A 25,941-nucleotide genomic window follows, 5' to 3' on the forward strand; every position below is an offset into this window, starting at 1 on the left:
CGCCGAGGCGTGCAGCGTGCGCAAACTGCCGCTCCTTTTCCAGCCGCTTCCGGTACGTCACGTCCGCCTCGTCCTCCTGTCCCTGAGAGCTGACACGGGCGGACTGGAAGCGGGCCTGTGAGGTGATCGCCGGCGACTTCGGAATCATGGTGAGGCCCCGACTTGATTCCGCCACTCCCTCTCAGGGGCGGCCTGGACCCCGCGCGGTCCCCGCCTCCCCTGCGCCTTTCTTTCTCTCAGCGGCCCACGCGGGCCCGGAGCCTGCCCGCACATGGCCGCTGGGGCGGGGCGGGCCTTGTGGCCTAGCTCGGGGCCCGCTCCCTCGCAGGGCCCTAGCCCTCGCAGAAGGGCTGTGGGCAGTGGGGTGCGGGGCGGCGGCGGCCCCTCCCCAGTGCCCGGGCTCCGCGGCCGGGAGAGAAGCTTCTAGTGCGGCGGGCGTGCAGGAGGCGGGGCCCCGAGCGCTGGCACCCTCCCCGCCGGGCTGCGGACCCCCGCCCCCGCCTCGGCAGCTTAAATAAGCACATAAATAAAACGCGACCGTGTTTCACGCTGTGCAAGTTCTTATTCCCTCCCCTGCCCTCCGGAAAAGACCATTCCCGCAGCCTCTGCTCTAACGCTACTTACTAGTGAACGCTTTAAAGCTTCGTAGCGTAAAGTCATCCCACCACTTATTTACAGCCTGGTTGGACTGGGTGAAGCTTGTGGGCTGCTGCAGCTCATTTGGAGGATAAAAGTGGGTCTGGGTGGAAGAAAAAAGTTCAAATGGTGCATTTTCAGTCAAAAAAATATGTAAACGTTTGATCAATGCATAGGTGAACGTTATATACAAATAACTTTATTTTTGTTAATTATTAATAATTATTAGTTATATTATCTTTTATTTCCATACGATTTGCATGGTGCGTTACGCACTTTACGTTACTCAGTATTAAATTTCACTGAGCCTGGTGCTGGGTTTTGTTTTCAGGCATCCCTTTCGCTTGCACCCGTGAACATTTTCAAGGCCGGTGCTGATGAAGAAAGGGCTGAAACCGCCCGCTTGGTAAGTGCCTGCTTACCTACTACTAATGTTGCTTTGTGAATTATCATTATTCCTAGTGATTTCTGGTTTCTCTTTCTTTTTTAAACTTTAGTCTTCTTTCATTGGTGCCATCGCCATTGGAGACTTGGTAAAAAGCACGTTAGGACCCAAGGGCATGGTAAGAAAAATCGGAAACAACAGATTTTCAGAATGTTATACAGTAGTTTAAATTTTGCTTCTTTTTTTTTTTTGGAGGGGAGAGGGCACGGCAATTGTGCCCTTGTTGTGACTTGTCCAAGGTCACACAATATAGTAGTTTAAATTTAATAGCTTCAAAACTGTTTATTAAAAATTATATGCTATTAAAAATACTACTGGAAATAATCTTTGTAAAAATTATTTTTGCCTTAATGTTTGAAAGTAAAGCACATGGTTTTTGTTTGTTTGGGTAAACTATAAACTAAATGTGTTCCCTCCAGGACAAAATTCTTCTAAGCAGTGGAAGAGATGCTTCTCTTATGGTAACCAATGATGGTGCAACCATTTTAAAATCTATTGGTGTTGACAACCCAGCAGCCAAAGTTTTAGTTGGTGAGTCTGGAGAGAACTTTTGACAGTTTATTTATACTTTGACTATGACTTCTATGAAATGTCTTTTTTTTTTTTTTTTAGCATTTTTCAACAAGATTTTATTTAGCACCTATAACATGCAATGTGCACGGGGGTACAAACAAAAGAATGAAATGGTCCTTTCTCAAGTAATTTACATTCTAACAGAATACAAGTACATAATAAGTATATAGCATATCAATACAGTAAAGTTAAATAGGAGGTTTTTTGAAAGAGATGGCAGTACCACTTAATATAACACAGTTTAATACTAATGAATAATTAGGATGGCTTGTATGGAGACTCTTCTGTTACCCATTATCCTACTTGTAGGATAAAATGTAAAAAATCTCACCCTGGCATTTAAAGCTCTTCTACAGTCTGATTTGCACCAGTCTCTTCATATTTGTTTTATATTACTCCGCTTCATGTAGTCTGCATTCTAAGTCAGGTTGATCTGTTGGCAGGTATACCTCACACTCCATCACTTGCCTCTCTCCTCAGAGTCTAGGATGTAGTTCTTTACTTTCTGTAATCTCTTAAATTTCCTTTAAAGCACACAGCCAGTGCTACTTCCTATTTGAAACATTTCTCAATTTCACCTGTTGTTAGTCGTGTTCTCAAACTTTGTAGCCAAGTCATATTGGCTTTTATATGTTTGGTACTTTTCCACCGCATTGTAATGTAAGCTCCTTGAGGTTAGGGACTTTTTCATCTTTGTTTCTCTAGCACCTAGTAGCTAGTTCCCTAGACACAGTACATTTAATAAGTGCTTGCTGGATTTAATTGAGATCTGTAAGACAAATTCTAGAATTTTCTCAGGGGTGGAAAATGTGAGTTATTTTGTGCACAATTCTCAACATCTTAGGGATAGTTTATAGTTGTTGATAGTGAAAATTGTTTATTGCATTTTAGTGATATGAGGCAGGGTCAGTTGTAAGATGTAACTTAGGCAGTGGGTCAGATTTAGGAGGCACATCTAAAATATTCGTGTGGTTTTGGCTTTTTTTATGATTATATAGATAAATTAAGAATTTTAAAGTTATATGAATAAGTTGATTTTTTTTTTTCAGATATGTCGAGGGTTCAAGATGATGAAGTTGGTGATGGTACTACCTCTGTAACTGTGTTAGCTGCTGAGTTATTAAGGGTGAGAAAGTCCAATCTTAGTAATTTCTGTTATAATATAAGTGGATATATGATTCCAGCTTAATGATTGCATAGAGAGCCCACCAGGATGCATGGATTCAGGTTCTGCCTGTGACACATTATCGCTCTATGGAAAAATTACTTAACCTGATCTAAACAGCTCTATAAGACCTAAGTTGCAGAATCTGCTTTGACAAGAAAGTTTACTCTTTGGAAGCTCCCTTAGATCAATGAAGTCACAGATCCAAGGAGGAAAATACAAATAATAGTTTAAAATTTAACATTTTGGCTGCTGTGTTATTTTAATGTGATAAGTTAGACAAAATTGAATGTACCCTCCCCTGAAGGAAAAAGAGAAAAAAACTTTTTCTGCTTAAGGTAATTGATATTATTTTTAAACTGTATTTTTTTTTTAATTTGTTTATTAAGGAAGCAGAGACTTTGGTTGCAAAAAAAATTCATCCTCAAACCATTATTGCTGGTTGGAGAGAAGCTACAAAGGCAGCAAGAGAAGCTTTGTTGTTATCTACAGTTGATCATGGGTTTGTACTTCAAAATTTTTTTTAAACCAACATTTAATAATCTGGAGTATAAACAATACTTTTGGTAATTAAGTGGGGAAATACATACTATTTTGAAAAGTAAAATGAATTTTGAAAAATATTCCTTGGAAAATGACAGGTCATTTTTATTTCTCCTTTTTTTATTTAGTTATGATGAAGCTGCATTCCGTGAAGATTTAATAAACATTGCTGGCACCACATTATCTTCCAAGCTCCTAACTCATCACAAAGACCACTTCACTAAGTTAGCTGTAGAAGCTGTTCTTAGACTGAAAGGCTCTGGCAATCTGGAAGCTATACACATCATCAAGAAGCTGGGAGGAAGTCTGGCAGATTCCTATTTAGATGAAGGTATGCGTTGTGTGCAGTACTGTGAAGAAAGGCTTGGATTCGATGCTGATCACTTAGGGTTTGGTGGTTTCTCTTGATAGAGTATTTGCTTATTCTCTTTAGCCAGACAGTTCTGCATATCTTAAAGAAGAAAAACCCACTGCAGACAATTGTAATTTGCCTAACAGTTTGTCAGATTAAGAATGGTACTCATTTAATCCCTTCAGGTTGGGTACAGAATCCTATTTAAAGTGATATCAAGGCAGGTAATGAAACCCTAAGCCACTTCCTTATTCAGCTGGTACTGCTTCCAGTCAGTATTAGCTTGGTGTACACTTGGAAGGGCAGAGATTCTCAAACAGATGTCTGAAATAGTGGGACTGTCATTCACCTAAGAGAACAGATTATCAGAGCGATGGAATCCGAGAGTCATCATGAAGGCAGACCAACTACCTTTGCTTTTTTCAATTTAGGTTTTTTATTGGATAAGAAAATTGGAGTAAACCAACCAAAGCGAATTGAAAATGCAAAAATTCTTATTGCAAATACTGGGATGGACACGGACAAAATAAAGGTATGTGGTTTACGTTTATAAGAGTTGTCATTTATAATGCTTTGAAATTTATACCTGAGTAACTTTATGCTTCCGTTCTATTTAGATATTTGGTTCCCGAGTAAGAGTTGACTCTACAGCAAAGGTTGCAGAAATAGAACAGGCTGAAAAAGAAAAAATGAAGGAGAAAGTTGACCGCATCTTGAAGCATGGAATAAATTGCTTTATCAACAGGTTTGTATTTGATTGAATTACCAGCAGTTATTTCCCTAACTTCATAATCTCTACAGTTACATCCCTTCCACAATTGTAGGGATTAAGGGTACAGCACCCCTACGATCTGGAAAATCTGCAAAATAATTTTGACCCTCCCATCACACCGGGGAAGGAAGTACAATTTTTTTTCTTTTATGAGGTGTTGACAGTACCTTATTGTAAAATTTGGGTATATTTATATTATTAAAAGATATAACATGTTGATATTATAGAATACTATACATACATTTTATGCATTTCCGAGTTTCTGAACTTTTTCTGTATCATCTGCTGGCCTTCATGTGTCATTGTATAGAGAGAGAAACCTCAATGGGGAAAGTCGTGATATGGAATGGATACCCACATTACATCTTAAGTCAGGCAACCGGGAAATTACAATATAGGCCTCACGTTGCTGTTGTATTACTATGCTTGCATGTGTTGAAGGTTCATTTTTTCCAGAAATTGAAGGCTTGGGAGGAAAGCTTTAAATGTGTAAAATGGTGATAATTTAATTGAGTGTGATTACGGCTCTAGTTTATACTTGAAATTATGTGGGGAAATGAGGACGTGTAGAGTAAGAATATAAAAAGTAAAGGAAGTCTTTCAACAAAGAATTACTATTGGAAGATTTTGTATTTTATATCCTAAGTTAAGCAGTGTAGGATTAGGAGGAAAGTAAAGTGGCATTCAGTGTCTTTGAGAATCTCACGTTTAATTGTAGGTCAAATGTTTGATGACTTGGGAAAAGGACATATTCATTATAAATGTAGTTTGTTTTGGTTCTGGTATGGATGCGTTTTATATCATTGTGATTCAGAGCTTGTATAAATATAAGGGTTTTTTTTAAAGCATAATTTTCTTTTGTTTGTAGGCAGCTGATTTATAATTACCCTGAACAGTTATTTGGTGCTGCTGGTGTCATGGCAATCGAACATGCAGACTTTGCAGGTGTGGAACGTCTAGCCCTTGTTACAGGTAAGGAAAAAACATTGAACTTCATTCATTTTTTGCTTTAATCAGTCACCAGATATTTATTTCTGAATACTTTTTTGAAAGTTCCTGAAAGTAGAGGTATAGATTAAGATTTAAATATGTCACTTCTCAATTGTCTGTGGTAGAATCAGAAGCACAGATAATAATATGGAAAACAAGGGCATTTGCATATGTATATTTGGATTATTATAATCTTTTTTTGGAGGGGGGAAGGTAGGGCAGTTGGGGTTAAGTGACTTGCTCAAGGTCACACAGTGTTTTGAGTGTGTGTGTGTGTGTTAAGTGTCTGAGGCCGGATTTGAACTCAGGTCCTCCTGACTGCAGGGCGGGTGCTCTATTCACTGCACCACCTACCTGCCCCCCTATATTATAATATTTTAAAAAAATTTTCTCTTTTGTGTTTTTTATGCAAATGTTAAAATTTGCTTTTAATAATATGAGTGAATTCTCCCTGCATGTATCTCCCCACCCTTCCCCACCCCCTTTGCTTAACTTTTTTGAAGGCTAAGCTCAGATCTTCCTCTTGGGAAGACCTTGTTTAATGCACTCTCCTCCTTAGATTATATTATATTTACTTATATGTAAAGATGTTGTATTATGCAAGGAGAACATGAGGTCCTTGAAAACAGGGACTTTGTTTTTTGATCATTGTGTATCCCCAGTGCTTGGCACAGTCAGGCACGATAGACATTTCATGTTTGTTGAATTATAAGGAAGCAAGTAGATTTACAAAGAATGTACAGGCATATGATTATATTAAATTTTAAATGCATTAAATTTACTTTTCCTAAAAAGTCTAGTATCAATATTGGATTCAGGGAAAATAAATGATTAGTCAGTCAGTAAGCATTTATTAATAACCATAGTATATATCAGGCACTGTGCTAGATGTTGAATTTACAAAGACAAAAATAAAATTGTCCTTTACTTTAAGGAGCTTATATTGTGTCAAAGGAGATGATATCTGTATGTAAGGAAGCATAAAATACAAAGAAAAACTGGAAATTAGTTTTGTTTTGGAGCTGTGTAGTAGCTAGGGTTAAGCAAAGGCCAAATGGGAGGTTGCCTTAAGCTGAATTTTGAAGGAGGCTATGAATTTTACAAGGTAGGTTTTGGGAAGGGAGGGGGTTTGTTTCAAACCTGAGGGTCAACCAACCTATGTTAAGGCGTAGAGAAGAGATGGAAGGTTGGGTACAAGGAACAGCAAGTAGAGCCAGTTTGATTGCATTGTGGAGTATGTGAAGAGGGGAATAATATGGAATAACCATCAAAAACTAGGTTGGGGCCAGATTGTGAAGGGTTGTCAGTGTCTTGGAACTTAGAAGGAGCTTAGTAAACTTAGATTATTTTATTGATCTAGGACAAAAATCCTAGCTAGGCTCACTATTGGGAACGCATGAAGGTTTTTGAGTTAGGAGAGTGACATGCTTAGATCTGTATTTTTAGAAATATCACTTAGGCCAGTGATTCTCAAACTTTTTGGCCGCAAGACCCCTTTATATGCTTAAAAATTATTGAGGATCCCCAGCTTTGGAGAGTTATATCTATTGATACTTAATTAAATTAAATGGAAACATCTTAATATTTTGTGAAAATAGTTTTAACTTCCTGCACCTCCTGAGAGGGTCTTCGGAACACCCAGGGGTGTCTGCATTACTTTTTGAGAATGGTTGACTTAAGATGTATGGGAAGAGTTTATTGGAAAAGTTGTGAAAGGGAATAAGCCTATATATCATGCCTGTTATTGTGTTAGATAACTGCGTTAAAAGCTTTTACAAATATTTCATTTGATCCTCTGAGCAAAGCCGAGATTGGTGCTATTATTATCCCCATTTTACTGCTGAGAAAACTGAGTCAGATTAAGCGACTTGCCCAGGGTCACCCAGCTAGGAAGCGACTGTGGTTGGATTTGCACTCAGTTCTTTCTGCCCCAGGTGCATTACTTGCAGCCACTCCTACCAGCTGCCTCCAGTTAAGAAGGCCAGTGAAGAAGTTGTGAGAGTGAGAGGCCTGACTGAAGTTGTTAAGCACAGAAGGATTGAGAAAGGGGTGATGAGAGAAATGTGGAGGTGGAATTGACAGGATCTGGCAGCTGATTAGATTTGGGAGATGGAGAGTGAGAGGCTGAGGTTATAAACCTTGAGTGAGGATGGTATTTTTGCTTTTAAAGAAATAGAGATATAAAGAAGATGAGTAGGTTTGGCGGAAAAGAGAGTGAGTTCTGTTTTGGACATGTTGAACTTGAGATACCTCTGGGAAAACCATTTGAAAATGTCCAGTAGGTGGTGATATGGAGATGGCGCTTAGGAGAGAGAGGCTAGGGCTGGATATACAGACCTGGGAGTCCTGCATGAGTGCATGGAGAGAAGGTAAGGAAATAAAAGAGAGGAGGGCCCAGGACAGGCCCTTGAGGACATGTAGGGAAAGGGGAAATATGAAATAGGCCAAATGGGCTTCATTTTAAACAGAGATAAGAGCAGGTGCCAGGAAAATCTGGATGAGAGTGTCCAGAAAGAGGATAATGAACAGTGATACAAAATTCTGAAAGGTCAAGAAAGAATGAGGACTGAGGAAAATGTTGGATTTGATATTTAAGAAATCATTAACAATTAGTACTAATAAGACACTTCATGTTGTGATATGCATATCATAATCAGTCACACTTAGAAGTGTTCGTCCATGTTTGGGCATCCATTACTAAATAGTTTTAGATCTGCCATGCATTTAATCATTGCAAATTTATATTTATAGGTGGTGAAATTGCCTCAACTTTTGATCACCCAGAACTGGTGAAGCTAGGAAGTTGCAAACTCATAGAAGAAGTTATGATTGGAGAAGACAAGCTCATCCATTTTTCTGGAGTAGCACTGGGTAAGCACATGTTCTACGAGTGTAATTATAGTGTCTTATAAAAATTACTGTGTTAATGGCTATATAGACTTTGTGTTAAGCATTTTTCTTTTTAAAAAAAAATTATTTATATTTAGTTTGCAAAATTCAGTTCCACAAGCTTTTGAGTTTCAGTTTTTCTCCCCCTTTCCAAGACACCATGCAGTCCGATACAGGCTCTACCTATACGTTCACATTAAACATTTTCACATTAGTCATGTTGCAAAGGAGAATTAGGACCAATGGAATGAAACACGAGAAAGAAGAAAAAACAAAAGAGAGGTAGAGCAAATAGTATGCTTCGATCTACATTCAGACTCTGTAATTCTTTCTCTGGATGTGGATGGTATTTTCCATCATGAATCTTGGAGTTGTCTTAGAAGCTTGCGTTGGTCAGGCAGTTTTAAAGCCACTGTGGTTGTGTAGAACTACTTGGGATTGAATTTTACAGGCAGCTGAAATTAATGTTTGATGGTTAACCTTTTTTGATTATCTTTTAACCCAGGGTTTTAACCTTTTTTGTGTCCTGGACCCCTTTGGCAGTGTGGCGAAACCTGTGGACTCCTCAAAATAATGTTTTTAAATGCATAAATACACAGAATTACAAAAGATTGTGGTTGGGCTAAATAATTGTGTTGGGCTAAAGCTATTAGAACATAAAAACAAGTTCACAGACCTTAGGTTAAGAATCTCTCTTTTAAAACAGAAAAAAACCCATTTCCCTATATATATAATGTAGTGGAAAATATTTTCTTGATCATTTAGTATTTTTTCAAGTTTTGAGTTCCAGATTCTATCCCTCTATGCTTCCCCCTCACCCCTCCCTGAGAAATAAGCAATCTAATACAGGTCATACATGGGCAATTATGTGAAATGTATTTCCATATTATTTTGTGGAAGAAAAATGAGAGTAAGGGAAAAAGGAAGAGAGAAAGGGGAAAGGAAGGAATGAAGGAAAAGGGAAGGAGAAAATAGTATGTTTCAGTCTATATTCAGATGCTACCAGTTCTTTTTTTGGAGACATAACATTTCTCATTATGAGTCCTTTGGAATTGTCTTGGGTCATCGTATTGCTGGGAATAGCTAAGTCATTCACAGTTGTTCATCCTGGTACAGTATTGCTGTTACTGTGTTCAATGTTCTAGTTCTGCTCACTTCACCCTGCATTAATTCATGCAAGTCTTTCCATGTTTTCCTGAAATCATCATACTTATTACAGCACAACAGTATTCCCTCCCATTCATATACCACAACTTGTTCAGCCATTCCCCAGTTGATGGGCATCCTCTCAATTTCCAATTTATTGCCACCACAAAGAACTGCTATAAATATTTTTGTATATGTGGGTCCTTTTCCTTTTTTATGATCTCTTTGGGTTCCAGACCTAATAGTAGTAATGCACAGCTTTATAGCAATTTGGACATGGTTCCAAATTGCTCTCCAGAATGGTTAGATCAGTTCATAGCTCCACTATTAGTGTCCCCCCAAAATTTGTCGTTTTCCTTACTGTCGTATTAGCCACTCTGATATGTATGAAGTGTCACCTCAGAGTTGGTTTTATTTGCATGTCTCTAATCAGTAGTGATTGAGAGCATTTTTTATGTGACTATAGATAGCTTTGATTTCTGAAAACTGCCTATTTATATAGTTTGACCTTTAACCAACTAGGGAATGACTTGTCTTCTTGTAAATTTGACTCAGTTCTCTTATGTATTTGAGAACGAGGCCTCTTTCAGATACTTGCTGTAAATCCCCCCCCCCCCATATTCTAATTTCCTGATTGCATTAGTTCTGTCTGTGCAAAAACTTTTAAATTTTACATAACTCAGATTATTCATTTTGCATTTTGTAATGCTCTCCTCTCTAACTCTTGTTTGTTCCTAAATTCTTCTCTTATCCATAGAACTGACAGGGAAACTATTCTGTGCTTTCCTCTTTTGCTTATGGTATTATCCTTTTTGTCAATCACTTTTTGACTTCATCTTGTTATATGGTGTGAGATGTTGATCTATACCTAGTTTCTGCCGTACTGTTTTCTAGTTTTCCTAGCAGTGTTTGTCGAATTAGTGAATTTTTGTCCCAAAATTTTGGATCTTTGGGTTTATCAAACACTAAATTACTATGGCCATTTACTACAGTATATTGTGTACCTAATCTGTTTCACTGATCTGCCACTTACTTAACTGGTACCAGGCTGTTTTGATGATCATAGCAGTAATCACCATTGTAATACAGTTTGAAATTTGGAAGAACTAGGTCACCTTCCTTCACTTTTTTCATTCATTCTCCTGTTAATCTTTTATTTTTCTAGATGAATTTTGCTGTTACTTTTTTCTAGCTCTATAAAGTTTTTTTAAAGTAGTTTGATTGTATGACACTGAATAAGCAGTACCAAAGTCAAATAGAAATTGAGCCACTAAAGCCCTGAGGGCCACATACTGACTTGGAAAACCACATATTAACATTACCTACATTCGACTGTATTTTTATTTATTTTGTTAAACATTTCACATTACATTTTAAACTGGCTCTAATCTACTCAGGCTGTAGTGTGACCAAGAGACCATGTGTTTGACACCTCTGATTCTAACTTTAAATCTGCTGGGTTTTTGAGATTCAAGATCGCTGGGCTCTGCCTGACTTCAGGCAATTAAGAATTTCCCCCATATTATTTATACCAAAAATTACATGTAATGAATAAATAGCTAAACTTAATACAGAGAACACTTTTAAAGCCATTAACAATAAACCTAACTCTAAAATAGAAGAAACCTTTATCATCTCAAGTGTTACCACCTCTAAGATCTTTCTTCCTTTATTTCCTTTCACATCTACCTAACTTTGGCTCAAAGGTCCCATCCCTTGAACACACTAGATTTTATACTAAACCAGCACCAAAGCATATATCGTCTTCACAGCTGTTCTTCCAGACACAGGTTTTTCAGTCTCTCATAGCTAAGTTTGAGACATCTTTTGCCAAAGATGAGAATTAAAAAAGGCCCCTGGGTTCCTTCTTCCTGATTCCCACATGGAAACAAAAACCTCTTCCCCAAACAAGAAAGTGCTTATTTTCTCTTCTGTTTTATTGAAGTAAGAGTCCTCAGTCATTCCCTTTGTCATTTTTACCTAAAACTTGTGACTCAAAATTTAAAATATCCCTGTCCCTTTTGGCAGTACAGAAAATAAATTAGTAAAATATGTAAACTGCTTGCAAACCTTAGAGGTCCTATATGAATGTTAGCTATTACTTCAGAAGTGAGAGCGTTTGATTCTTCTGTTTTTTCTTCTTAGGTGAGGCTTGCACAATTGTACTGCGTGGTGCCACACAGCAGATTTTAGATGAAGCAGAAAGATCCTTGCATGATGCCCTTTGTGTTCTTGCTCAGACTGTGAAAGATTCTAGGACTGTTTATGGTGGTGGTGAGTAGCATATATTGTTTCCAAGTACTGTATATTGTTTTTTCAGGATTATAACAGTTAGATCTGTGCATATCGATTTTTTTAGTATATTGTTGGGGACTTTTTTTTCTTGTTGATTTTTTTTCAACATAATTTTATGTGATGGATTCATCTGATAAACTCCTTACCTATAGGCTCTGTTTAAAGAAAAGAATAGTAGGTATTTTTTCCTCTAATTTTTAGGTTGTTCTGAGATGCTGATGGCCCATGCTGTTACAGAACTTGCCATCAGAACGCCAGGCAAAGAAGCTGTTGCAATGGAATCTTTTGCTAAAGCTTTGAGAATGGTAAGTTGTGTTATGGGAGTAGCATTGTTTTCATGTTGTTTTTAGAATTGTAGTCAGAGTGTTTCACCAATAATACAAGATATATAATGACTGAAAAGGAGGATTGTCCTTTTCCTCTTTAGAGAGAGAAGGGATTTTGTGTTTCTAAGCTCTTCACTTAATGGTTACAGAAAGCTATGTTAATTCACTGAGACAAATGGGCTTTCTTACAGTGAAGCAAGTATTCACTATTTGCTTATTTCTTTGTATAGCTGCCAACCATTATAGCTGACAATGCTGGTTATGACAGTGCAGATTTGGTGGCCCAACTCCGTGCTGCCCACAGTGAAGGCCGAAACACATATGGGCTTGGTAAGAAACCAATATTTACTTGTTTGAGTGGACTCTTGGACCTTTGTACTGGGGTGGTTAAGTGAAATCTATGATTTACATAGTTCTTTAAGTGCCAAGAATACCTCATGAATACCTATTCTGGTGGCGTCTCATAATAACCCTGAAAAAAATGTTGAGACTGTTGTCCCCATCTAATAAATTGGAACTTGTGTAGAGTCATTCAGTTTCCTTGTGGGGTTAGATATTGCACTTGAGATTCTATGAAGGGCTCTGACTATGTACTCTTTTCTCAGAAATCCTCCTTGCATAGTTTTATAGTATTTTAACAAGCTATCATTAATTTAGGATTGATTGTAGTGCAGAGAAAAATTAAGCAGATTTTTAGTAGAGGTGACTACATGAAAGGTCTAACATGAAAGGCCCTAGTAGGGTTGTGCAGTAAGAACAGCGGGTGTAAATGGCTTTTTCTGGTAGTTGGGCTGAGAGGAGGAGAGATTTGGGATGAATATAAGGTACTAATTAATTATGGGTTAAGAGAACTCCAAAAGGTAAACCCAGATGAAGAGAGTAATTTCAAATTAAGTACAAGCATAGCTTCAGAAAAATGAACAGGAACTCCAGAATAGGCGATGTCTGTACCTCAGGGCCCTCCAAAAGTCCTGAAACCAGCACTCTCCTTGGAGGTCCAGCTGGGTCCCTCACTTGTCTCCCTGGGCGTCCTGCACTAGGGGGGGCCTCAAAGCCCGAGACCAGCAAGATACCTGAAATCCAGTCAGGGTATGTCTGGACTGGAGCAGGGGATGAAACTCACTCCTGGTTGGTACTTGTGCAAAGAGAAAGCTACAAGATGGTCCAGGCACCCGCTGACCAGCATTGGGTCACTAGGGGAGGGAGGCAGAAGCCAGATATTGTGGTAGGTAACATACAGAATTTCAGTAGGACAGCTATAGTGACTTCTGCATTCTAGAGGGAACCGGACAAGTCGGGGAAAAATGAAAAGAGATTTTTAAAATAAAACTAGTGCCATATTATTTAAGTACATGATGGATGAGTTACATTACAGGGGAAAATGGGGGAAAAACTGTAATAGTTGGACACCTTAGTGTCTTCATTTGAGAACTAGATAATTTTAGAAGATGTACGTTCACTGCTGGGTTCCTTGGTCTGGGCCCTTAGGATACGACTTGCAGGATATTGCCACTTTGTTAACTGACTGAGATAACCATTGGAGGCCAGTGTACATAGAAAGTGGAGCATTAAGATTATCTTGTTTTTGGATGGTTAGCCAACAAGCACCAGGCAATGGGGAAGGGCAGAAGATCAAGAATGTATTTCATATTGCCAGCAAGAGTTTGAGAGCTAAAAGTAAAGCAAACCAGTCATCAGAGATCTTAAGAAGATAAACATTGTGAAGGAAGAAAAAGTGAGAGCTGTAAATGAGGCATTCGTAGATTCCCGAAAGGAGCTTGCACACTTCTCACAGAGGCTGTCACTGGAGCCATTGCTGAGACACCTGATTTCTCAGTGCTCTGAAGGGGAATGATTAGTTAGTTAGTGTGGATGATGCTACAAGATTAATGGTCAGTTGTAATATATATATATAGGAAGCATTTGGATTCTAAAAAACGAACCAAAAACAAGTTAACTAGTGGTAGACCCCTGGTGCTTACTGAATGGCAGTTGAAAGGCATATACATATTTCTTACCTTTGCTTATGACTCCTTTGCAAAAATGAACCAATACACCGACATAAAAACCTCCAAGCAAATGCGGAAAAGCAAAAATAGTAGTAGACACATCCAGACACAGCCTTTATTGGTGAGAATGCAGTAATAACTACAATTACAGTCATTTGGAGAAAGACTTCGTTTAAATGAAGGCTAAATTGGATAGGGTTGTGAAAGAGAGAAGGGTGGGGATGGGAGAACAAGAAAATCGGGGGGCGGAGCATAATTTACTCCTTTGTAGCTATTAATACATTTTAATGGGTAGAGGGAGAGAAAAACAATGGGCCTTTGCAAAGCCTTAGTGGTAGGAGTAGATGATAGATTAGTTGTTGCAGGCCAACGAGCCTTCAGCTCTTGGTTTCTGCTCATTTTTCCAAGCTGGAGTGAAGGGGCAGTATTGCAGACTTCGAGGAGAACACCAGATCTGATTGGAAGGGGGCCTAAGACATTGGTTGCTCTTTTATTGCTTCCCTGGGCTGTGTCATTAGGAGAAAATGCATACTACCAAGATCGTAGATGAGCACAAATGAGGAAGTACAGAACAGTTGATTGGTCATGCTGTTAAATAAATAGAAAAGCAGGAAGTTATTTTTTAAAAAGAAACACAAAAATAACAGTCCTCAATATGATTTTGCGTATAAGCCCTTGTGCTCCGCTGTGTATGTGAAAATACTCTTGATGTTTATTAAAAAACATATTCTCTGCTAGACAACAGAAAAGGTTCTCTTGATGGGGAGCCCAGTTTTATTTCATGCCACAGGAAGAGCCAGAAAGGAGACCTCTCATGTGATACACAGCAATGGAAAATGACCAGCTTGTGTTCTGTCACTTAATTGTTGGGGGAGCAGTTCTGACTTGTTCCAGACATGCATGTCAAACAAATGCACGACTCACGTTTGACAGGCTCATCTTTTAGTGATTAGAGAATGACATGAAAAGTTTATTGAGTATTCTTTTCTTGGAAGGAAGAGATCTGACATCAGTATATCCTTAACACTTGTAGCAGAGAACATGCATCTAGGACACTCTCACTGGTGATTGTTTGCCAAGATGAAGCTTTTGGGAGTGCACCAGTGTTGAATACTGGGGCTTGGTGGTCTAGCTCTCTCTCTGATCTGTGGTGTGCTGGGTTGTAAATTCCTCCAACCAACTTAATGAAAGCAAGACCCCGGCCTTGCGGTAAAGAATTCATGAAATGAGTATTTCCTAAATTGATGCCGGAACAGGAAGCCTTTTAGTGCCTCTTCCACGATGGGACACTGAAGCACACATCTGCTACTTCGGAAGCTGCAGTAATCTCACATCTAACTCCTCCCCAGCGTATTCATCATGTCATACCTGAGGGTGGGTGGCCCCACCTTGAAGAGTTTTGGAGGCTCCTGTTCAGCCCTGCAAGGGCTCAGCAGCTCCTACACTGAGAGTGGGACTGCCAGCCCTTGCCCAGCTCCCTAAATATCCCCCCCTTCCCTCCAGCTCTATTGGCAAAAATTAGCTATTGCTAAGACTAGAGCCTGAGGTTGAAGATCCAGGCTGTTTTAAAGAGGAAAAAAAATGCAAATTGTCAACAACCAGATGAAAAAATGCTCTAAATCATTAATAATGAGAATTGCAAATTTGAGGTTCCTCCTCACACTTGTCAGATTGGCCAAGGTGATAAAAGAAAACACTTGTTGGGGGGTGGGAGAGCTGTGGGATAGAGATACACCGATGTACTTACTGGTGCAGCCGGACGCTGTAGGGGCCATCCATCACTTGGGGCATGGATGGACAATTTAGATCTGTAAATGTAGTGGAATACATTTGTGCTGTTAATAATGACGAGACGTATCAGAGAAGTCAGGGAGCTTGTGTGAGCTGATACCAAGTGAAGTGAACATACCAGGAAAACAATTCATAAAATTATTTCAATAATGTAAAGGAAAATGACTTGGGCAGACTTCATTGTGATCAGTGGATTGACCAGTCTTGTCTCCATAAGAGACTTAACGATGAAGCATGCTTTGTATCTCCTCTAAGGGAAGGTGATGGACTAGAGATGCAGAATGAGTCTTACGTTTTCAAACAAGACCAACGTATGAATTTGTTCTACATGACAATATTTGTTATTGGGACTGGGGTTGGGGGGGAGGGACAGTTTGGGGGAAAATGGTGGATTTAATAATTTGTTTAATCATGTGGGGGGAAAGTGATGCATTTAAAAAGCAGAAGGAAGTTCAGAAAATAAGTATATGAGTATCATGTCAAATTTAATCTATTTAAAACCCACTACACAATTGTTCAAAATTTCATATAGTCTTTTTCTGTTTGCATTTTGAAATGTTTATGATTGTTGGTGTTTCAGATCATATTTTTTTTAAAAAAGTAAATCATAAATCTCTCCGGTTATTGTTTTCATGTTCACAGTTAAGGGAATTGAGGCTCACAGCAATTGTCTGCTGATCTGTTTCTAATCTCAAGCTTCAAGTGCCCTTTATTCAGGGCTCCATGCTGTCATTTATCTTTCAACACTTTATTAATGCTATTTTAAACCTATTCTCTGTGTCTTTTGCCATGACTGAATAGAACAGGGAAACAGCATTTAATTTAAATAAGAAATAAGGCTTTCTTAATATTTATATAATTTTTATTTTAAAAAGCGCCCTAAATTCCTACAGTTGTTTGTCCCTAAAGTACACAGACAGTAAAATGATTGAAACAATTTGTATGTGTTTGTCTGGCATAAAGTACTGTTTGCATAAGTAGGCAAGTACCTGCTTTTGCAGATAACTGTTAATCATATTTTAGAGAGTTTTTGTCATGTGTTTGAGGTTAGGTCTTAACCACTTTTCTAGATTGTACATATCAGCTTTGTTCACTATGGAAGCAGATAAAAAATCAAAACAGTTTATTTCTTAAACATATCAGATGATCAACCCATGACACTGACTTGGGAATTGTAATAAATAATGTGTTGAGAATCCAATGTGGCAGAGTGTTTGGAAACTGCCATGTATGTGGAGCCAGTTGAGGTAACCGAGTATGTTTAATCTGAAGAATTAGAAGAGAACTATATTTATATTTGGTTTTAGATCAGGGGTGGGGAACCTGTGGCCCTGTAGGTACTCAGGTTTGACCCTTAGACTGAATACAGACTTCACATGGTCTGTGAAAAGCCCTGTTTTAGATAGTGTGAAAGAGGGAGTAAGACTCTTTGAAGGAGCAGACCTTGGAAATTGGGGTGGAAGTCATTGGAATTTTGGAGAACTTTCTCCAGAACTATTCAGATATCTCTACCATATGTTTAGCTATGGGACCTTATTGGATTAATCGTGTTACCTCACTGGGCTTCAGTTTCCTCATCTGGAAAATGGTTGGACTAAATGGCTGACACAACTCTTTAGTTCTAGATCTTTTGATTCTGTGGTCCAGTCAGGTCTCCTGGAGTGGGAGTGTTCGAGCAGAGACTGGGTAACCACTTGTAAAGAATATTTCAGAGAGAATTTCTTTTTTTTTTTTTAATGAGCAATCGGAGTTAAGTAACTTGCTCAAGGTTACACAGCCAGGTGTTTTCTGGGTGGGTGCTAAGTGTCAGCCCGGATTTGATCCAGGTCATCCCGACACTGGAGCCGGTGCTCTTACTTGCTGAGCCACCTGGCCAACCCTAAGAAATTGGGGATAAGTAACTTGCTCAAGGTTACACGGCCAGTTATTTCTGGGTGTGGTGCTAAGTATCTGAGCCTGGATTTGATCCCCAGGTCATCCCGACACTGGGGCCGGTGCTCTTACTCGCTGAGCCACCAGGCTGCCCCCCAGAGAGAATTTCTGCAGTAGGAGAACTTGAACCACAAAGTTGCTGTCAGTTTCATGATTATATAAATCTTTGACAATTCATGAAATACAACATCCTGAGAGGAAAAGCATGCCCAAATACCCTTGAACTGAGTAGAAGTAATTTGGGTTTATCTGTCATTCTGGATTACCTGACTGACAAGTGACGAGGCTGTGTCCACCGTCTGGGAGGCTGTATGTGCCGATTCCATTGACTTGACTCTTAATAAAAGTTTATAGAATTGAATTAAATGATGGACTCATTTAAGGCAGTCATTGAAGATGTAATTTTCTCTGTTTTCAAATTAGCTTGATATCTACTTAAGGAAAGGAAAAGTGCTCCTTGAAGCTGATTCTGTAGGTGGTGCTATACAGCACTTTCTTTGGTACTGAGCCCTTGATGAGAATTTTAGACCAGCAAAGCTAGAAATAGAATGGACCTGGTGTAATTTGTTATCAAAAGATGTTAAAGAGCATATAAAGGATGGTATAATCAAAAGAACTCTTGTAATTTTGGTCAAAAAATGGATGCATTTTGTGTCATTTCAAATTTAGATCCCATTGCACATTTCATAATACTCTCTTACTGCCGTCACCTCTCCAGGAGGCAGCTTATGGCTCTGTGCCTGAGAGCCCCAGCAAGTAACAGTGCCCCTCCCTCACCCCCCTGACCACCTGCAGCCCTTTCATCCATCAGTCCAACAAAATGAACCTGTGGAGACTTGACCTGCCAACTGTCTCTGTAGGGGCTCTAGCCCCTCATCCTGGGTAGCCACAGCTGAAGACTGGAAAGATCCAGACAGTGACTTCAAAAAGTTAAATTTTACTGCAATGCTGAGTTGGCTAAAATACAGAATAGCTCAGAAATTAGTGGAGTCTGAATGTCTCAAAGCCAATCTTGTGAGGTTGTTTTCAGATAATTAAGATTCCTCCAATAGCATTGTCTCAGTTTTCTGCCACTGCTAAATTATAAAGGAATCTAAAAATTGCTATGTAGTAATGTTAACAAAATAATATTTGGAAAATTTATAATCTGGCTTAGACAGTGGATTTATTTAAATCGGGGCAGCTAGGTGGTGCAGGAGCGAGGAGGACCTGAGTTCAAATGTAGCCTCAGACACTCAACACTTAATAGCTGTGTGACCCTGGGCAAGTCACTTAACCCCGATTACCATACACAGTACTTCCTTCCCTGCCTCCCCCAAAAAATCAGCCAGTTTGGTTTCATGTTCCATAACTAGTCACCAAAGTCCTTGGTATTTCCAGTGGTCCCAGGTCAGGCACTGACATGACTTCATCCATGCATGTTGCATCACAGAATGTGTACTTCCATCTGTGGGATAGTTTGGCTTTGCCATTGTTCCGCCCGTGAGCTGTATTGTCTCCCCCCACTTTGAACGTGGGTTTTCCGAGGATAGGATGGGTCTCCCTTTTCTCTTTGTATCTCTAACACTTTGTACATTATTTGGCATGTGGTGTGGGCTTGATACAAGTCAATAATTTGCCTAGGTGACCTTATTGTTAAGGATAGTAATGATCATACCCAGTTAGGTATAATAAGGGGGTTCAGTCTTTCATTAAAAAAGAAATCTGAGAAATTTTATTTTAAATGTCATTCTTTGCTATGTTAAATGTAAAGATTTTCAAAATTTTTACTAAAATATTGTTACCTAATATTTTGATTTTTCTCAAGACATGAAGGAAGGTACCATTGGAGATATGGCTGCGCTTGGTATAACAGAAAGTTTCCAAGTGAAGAGACAAGTTTTGTTGAGTGCGGCTGAAGCAGCAGAAGTGATTCTTCGTGTAGATAACATTATTAAGGCAGCACCAAGGTACTGTGCATCTGTGAATTATTGGCACAATATTTAGAAATATTAGCAAAATGGCATCATTCATTCGTTATCAATTTATTAAGACCCTTATACAGTGCTGAGTACTGGGAGGGAATGGGGGGGGGTGGTAAGACATAGACCCTGCCTTCAAAGACCAAGGTAACTTTAAACTAAGAGAGCCACAGAATTCTTAAGTACATCCTTGGAATATTCTTTTAATGCTGCTTTCCATTTTAAGTGGTTTTTCTTGGATACGTATCAAATTCTGAGGAAAGCTGCTTTGTTAGACAAAATTGGTCTAAAAAAAACAACCCACAAATCTGATGTGACCTGGAGAGAATATTTTTAATCACTGTAAGCTAATAGCCACCAAAACAATTTTTTAAAACTTGTGAATTAGAGAAAAAAACCTGGAACATGCCAAGATTTCATTGTTTAGAGACTAAAACTTTAAAAGCTCCCTGCCTTTCTGCCCAAGATCTCATTTTAACGGCTCTAATTGATCTGACTTGGAGAACTCCTTGCCTTCTTATGAAATGGGGCTCTTGGAACCCATTAGTAAATCTGGAAAAGCTTGTTTATTATTAATTCTTTAAAAGCAATATTCTTGTATTGTGAGTCATTTGAAATTTTATTTAAGGGACTGCTTAAGTAGACTAAATTGTCTTAAATTGTCTTTAAAGATTTTTCTCTTAAAATGGCTTGGGCATGGCAGCTAAGTGGTGCAGTGAGTACAGCGCCGGCCCTGGAGACAGAAGGACCTGAGTTCGGATCTGGCCTCAGACATTTAACAAAAACACACACCAAAAAAAACCTAGCCGTGTGACCTTGGGCAAGTGACAACCCCACTTGCCCTCAAAAAAGCAAAAAAAATAAAATAAAATGCCTTGGGCCTTGAAGGGAGAGAAAACCCAGTAGTCAGGGATTCGTGGAGAAAGGAAAGGTGCCAGTGGAGATATTAGTCACATTGGGATCCATAATCATACCAGTATAGCACAGTCACAGAAGCAGCACTGGATGCCAGGCCGGCCTCTGCTCCCAGCTGGGTTGTAAGGCCCTGAGAAGGGGTCCTGCCTCTGGGACTCTTTGCTCATGTGCAGAATGAAAGTCTGGACAAACTGAGTGCAAGGCCCTATGGTTTAAGAAGCGGTTGGATTGGGGCGGCCAGGTGGCACAGAGAGTAAAGCCCTGGCCCCAGAGTCAGGAGGACCCGAGTTCGGTTCCGGCCTCAGACATTTAACACCCACACAAAAAAACTAGCCGTGTAACCTTGGGCAAGTGACTTAACCCCCAGTTGCCCTCCAAAAGGCCAAAAAAAAGGGGGGGGGGGTTTGGGCTAGAGGAGGGAACTGGGAGGAAATGCCAGAAAAATGTGCCACCATGAATTCTTCTAGGGGTTATTCATGAGGTGTCTAGAAGGTAAGTCACGAATGGGAGATGACAGTGAGTCCATTTTTCATGAGGCTGTTTCATTGTCCCATTCTTGTTCTTTAACTTCAAAAGTGGCATAAAACAAATGAAATTATTACATGATTCAAACATTCTCAGAATGCTCTAAAGAGAAGGAACATTTGGATTTGGAGTTAGAGGACGCACAGACACATCATAGGTCTGCTGCTGTGACGTGGCCATGCAAATCTCCTTCCCCATGTCTGGATGCCCTAAATGCCTCCTGGTCTTCTAGCTCTAAATTGGTAGTTTTCTCATCTAGTCGTGTAGCTTCAGTAACTCTGGTAAGATTTGCTCACACATAGAGAACAAAACCTCCATGCACCCCAGATTAGAGGAGTGGTTTTAAAGCCAATTAAAATATTCTACGTGTTCATCTTGTAGTAAGGAAACTGGGTATCTTGCCAAGGGGGAATGTTAACAGATTCTGCTGGATAAGTTTGGGGTTCATATGTCACAAAGTTGTAATTGAATAAAACAGACAGACATGAACCAAAGAGGCCTCTACTATATAAATTGTATTTTGGCTAGGGGTGGGGAGAGGTTCAGTGAGTAATTCAATGAACTTAACAATACTCACTGGATTTAATGTGTTCAGTGAACAGTTACAGAACTTTAATTGCACAATATGCTAATAACTTAATTTCCACTAATGAAAACTACATATTTTTTTTAGGTTGGCTTTGTTATAGCAATTTGGTCTAAGGGGAAATAGGACAATTGTTGTGTTGCATCCAAATCTTTTTAAAAAAGTCATTGTTATGGAATATTATTATTTTATGTAAACTAAATTTATATGGGATACATTAGATTTAGAATCAAATTAGTTGGGAGCTTATGGTACAGAGGGCATGTTTTTCTGGTGATCTTTTAAAATGATAGGGAGTATTAGGATTGTAGTATCTTTGGAGCTGACAGCACTCTGTAGTCTCACATTTTAGTTTTAGAGATGATGGAAGGTGCCAGATCATCTGCTATGCCGACCATCAAACTGCTACTTCATATTTCCCAGTGTAGACAGATACACTAAGCACCCTTTGAAGTACCATCTACAAGTAGTGCCTTACTTATTTTGAGAAAATCTCTAGTTTCACTTAGATGAATTTCACAGATAACTGAAGTATATCTAAACCGTTTACATATTTTATTTTGTTCTAGACTTCCATGCCTTCTTAAAGCACGAATGATAAAGCTTGGATACCTGACATTTCTGAGTATCTGTGGTTCCTTATCACTTACAGCAACAAGCCCAGACTTCTCATTTTGGCATTGACTTGTTGCATCCTCTCCCACCTAGTCCGACTTCACCATGCTTTGTCTTCCCATCTCTGACATTCCTCTTTTCTTACATTCCCTGCTGACCGACTCATCTCTCCTCTCTGCTAGCCCTTTTTTTTTTTTCCAAAAGCCCAGCTTGGTTCTTCTTCATCTCGGCCGCCTATACTGAGAGGGAGCTGGTTCCTTTCTGAGCTCTGGTAGCGTGTGGTGGATACCGCTGTTGGGATGTAGGAGTCCTTTAAGTGATTGTCTCCCACCTCGCTATCCCACAGTCGATAGTATTTATTCCACTTGAATCTTGTACATTCCTATTTTTCCTTTTAAAACGTAACTTCCTTGAGAGCAGGGACAGTTTCTGCTTCTTCCCCCAGTTTAGCACAGTCTGGCACACACTAAGCAATGAACATGTGCTTAGAGTATGGCTTATTCCTCCTCCCTACCTCACAGATTGGTTGTGAAGAAAGGGCTTTTGCATGCAGTGAAAATGTCATTGTTATTCTAAGCATTCGTGCTGTCTCCTACCAAACTAATCTCATCAATGGCTAGACTTGCATCTTCTCACCTATTCATATCCCTAAGACCTTGAACTGTGGCCCCACCTTGGTCAGTCACTGCTTAGTCTTCGTGGTTTCAGTTGTAGCTGCTTGAAGCTCTTGCACCAAGAGGCTCCCTGGTCCGGTCTCTTCCACTTTTAGGTTCAGGGTGTCTGCTTTTCATTGTTTTCTTGTTTCCTCCTTTAGTTCCTGTTACTTTTGTTGTTAGAGCATCTGCCACTAACCACTATTTCTTTATTTCCAATAATCATCCATCTTGTAGAAAGTAAGGCTGATTTTCTTTAGGCTGTTTTAACATTAGATGAGGCTGCTTCTTCAAAAGAATACCAATAGAGCAATGGATCTGTACCTTTTTGGTATAGGTATTCCAGTCAGTGAGAATCACAATACATTAATGACCCTGCTCATCATGGCCATTTTTCCATGTTCTTCCATAAATCAGTCTGTCAGTAAGCATTTCTATTACAAAGAATCCTTTGGACACTTGAGTGAATACCAAAGAACAATGTCTTTGTTAAATATAAGTAGTTCACTATTTGGACAAGGACTTGGAAAATCCTAAAGTCTGATGTCTACATTCAGTAGATTTTTTTTTTTATATCCCCATCAGGAAAGTAGTGTTATGGGTGTGAAAATAAAATGGAAAAGTGTTATAATGGTGATTAGTTAAAAGAAGATTTGTTAAAGGCCAAGCTTTGTGATTATGTCTGATTAAAATCATGCCCCTTTTTTCATTTCCCATAATTTTACATGAATTGCCTTGCAGTTTTTTGAAAGGCAGAGTGGGGAGGAAAACAGAGTCTTATGATTTATCAAGAAAGATGAAAATGTGGTATTTTATTAAAGTTATTTTTTCTTAAATACATTTATCTCATAATTTTTTTTTTTGCAGAAAACGTGTACCAGATCACCACCCATGTTAGACATTCCCATATCCCAGAGGATTCTGGGGCCAATTATTTCATTTACAAAGTTGTTGGAAGGAACTGCACCTCATAAGGAAGACAAAGGAACAGAAGCTTATCTGAAACAAACCATATCCATGAACTTGGACATTTGAATTGACTTCTATTTCAACATGGGCCTAATTTATTTGCTGTTTCATTTTCAGATAAAATATAATTGATTTTTTAAAAGTTCATTTCCTCCTACTGTGCACTGAAATAAAGTTTCCAATGTTTAAATTGCTTTTAATGTCTTGTGTTATAAGTCTTGTGCTAACCCCTAATGTAATGAAATAATTGCAGAAAAGCTTCTGTAGTTTAGAGTTTAGATAGATTAACGATAGTCCTACCCACCAGCACGTGTGAGCTAGTTATTTGGTTCAATACTTTGTTATCGGCTAAAATTGAAATAATCAATAAATCAAGATCCAATTATTAACTTCAGTGTTGTGGCAAATCATTCCACAAAATTTATATTATGTTTATTTTTTGGTTTCTAAACTGAGTTGGGGAGGGGAGGGGAATAAGTATATAGCTCCTACTGTGCCAGGCTCTATACTAAGAACTTTTTACAAATATTACCTCCTTTCATCCTTCCAATAACCCTTTGGGTAGGTGCTGTTTTTCCCATTTTACAATTGAAGATCCTGAGGCAGACAAGTTAAGTGACTTGCCCAGGGTCACAAAGCCTGTCTGAAGGAGATTTGAGCTCAGGTCCTCCTGACTCCAGGGCCAGTGCTTTATCCAGTGTGCCACTTACCTACCCCTATATCTTATTTTCTGGGGTTTTCATTCAGTATTGATTTTGTTTTAATTTTTTTTTGTCTTATGAAGTCATTTTTTGTTTGGCTCATTGTTAATTTCAGAGTTCAATTCTTGTCATTCTTCTTAGCCGAAATTTCCTATAATTATTACATTTTGTAGCTTTTGTTCAGTTTTTTACAGGTACAGGTATTTGTAATGTAATGCCATGGAAAGGCAACTTCCCAAGGTTCAGAATACCAGCATAGGGGCTCTCCATTTTATTCAGTGACAAACCAAGAACAGAGAAGGTCAAAACATGACATCATTCAAAATACAGCATTTACTAAGTGTGATTGAATAATCTCCAAGTACTACCCCACCCCAGGACCTTCCAATCATTCAATCAATTACAAAGTCCCTGGTCTAAATACTTCTCCACCCCTAGGCTATACCTTCATTTAGTCCACCACAAAGCCCCTCTTCTTAAATAGAGATTAGTTTCCAAACTAAGTAAGGTACATTCATTTGCTCAACCATAGAACACAAAAAGGTCAAAAGTTCCCCACCCCTGGATCACAATTGAATCTACCCCAGAGTTACATCAAGTTTAAACACAGCACTTAATACCCAAATGGAGGTCTTTTCTTCATCTTGACACAGGCAAGTTCTCAGCAATCTCAGTTCCTGGGGAGACAAGGCTTAGCAAGGCCACAAGATACATTGCCAGTCTCTTCATTAATTCATCCTCTGTATGTAGAACAGTCCTAGAACCCCTGAAAACATTAGCAAAGCCCTCTCCCAGGATTTCTGTAAACATACAACAAGAAAATCCTTCAGGGTTTCTGAACCAACAGAAAGGTTCCCAGACCCCTGCAAAAACAGCACTGTCCTTCACCAGTGGACAGTATTCACTCTCTGTCTGCAGGACAGTCTCCAGACCCCTGCAACAACAGCACTGTCCTTCTCCAGTGGACAGTATTCACTCTGTCTGCAGGACAGTCTCCAGACCCCTGCAACAACAGCACCGCCCTTCACCAGTGGACAGTATTCACTCTCTGTCTGCAGGACAGTCTCAGGGCTTCTTAACCAAAAGCCAGGTTCCAGGACTTCTTCAACAGGACAGTCTTTCACCAGTGGACAAATCTGGCAAAACAACATC

At 39.1% G+C, this 25,941-nt stretch overlaps 1 protein-coding gene across 1 annotated transcript; it reads left to right on the forward strand.

Annotated features, from left to right (window-relative positions):
* On the forward strand, positions 1 to 24,283 carry CCT2 (chaperonin containing TCP1 subunit 2). The gene is made up of 16 exons (XM_069081272.1): positions 1 to 149; positions 968 to 1,042; positions 1,134 to 1,199; positions 1,501 to 1,612; positions 2,704 to 2,780; positions 3,209 to 3,321; positions 3,491 to 3,693; positions 4,146 to 4,246; positions 4,332 to 4,459; positions 5,355 to 5,458; positions 8,228 to 8,347; positions 11,657 to 11,785; positions 12,008 to 12,111; positions 12,363 to 12,462; positions 19,672 to 19,813; positions 23,987 to 24,283. The coding sequence occupies exons 1-16, from the start codon at positions 147 to 149 to the stop codon at positions 24,015 to 24,017; spliced, it is 1,608 nt and encodes a 535-aa protein (XP_068937373.1). The 5' UTR covers positions 1 to 146; the 3' UTR covers positions 24,018 to 24,283.
* The last annotated feature ends 1,658 nt before the right edge of the window (positions 24,284 to 25,941 follow it).

The sequence above is a fragment of the Petaurus breviceps genome, unplaced genomic scaffold, assembly GCF_028583685.1.
Source record: "Petaurus breviceps papuanus isolate PSGF00001 unplaced genomic scaffold, PetGlider_PUasm1.0 154, whole genome shotgun sequence".
Classification (NCBI taxonomy): domain Eukaryota; kingdom Metazoa; phylum Chordata; class Mammalia; order Diprotodontia; family Petauridae; genus Petaurus; species Petaurus breviceps.

What these genes read in the sequence shown, in the direction of transcription:
- CCT2 (XM_069081272.1), top strand. An exon ending in CGTTAGGACCCAAGGGCATG is followed by an intron (nt 1,200 to 1,500) that starts GTAAGAAAAATC and finishes TGTTCCCTCCAG; the next exon opens with GACAAAATTCTTCTAAGCAG. An exon ending in ATTATTAAGGCAGCACCAAG is followed by an intron (nt 19,814 to 23,986) that starts GTACTGTGCATC and finishes TTTTTTTTGCAG; the next exon opens with AAAACGTGTACCAGATCACC.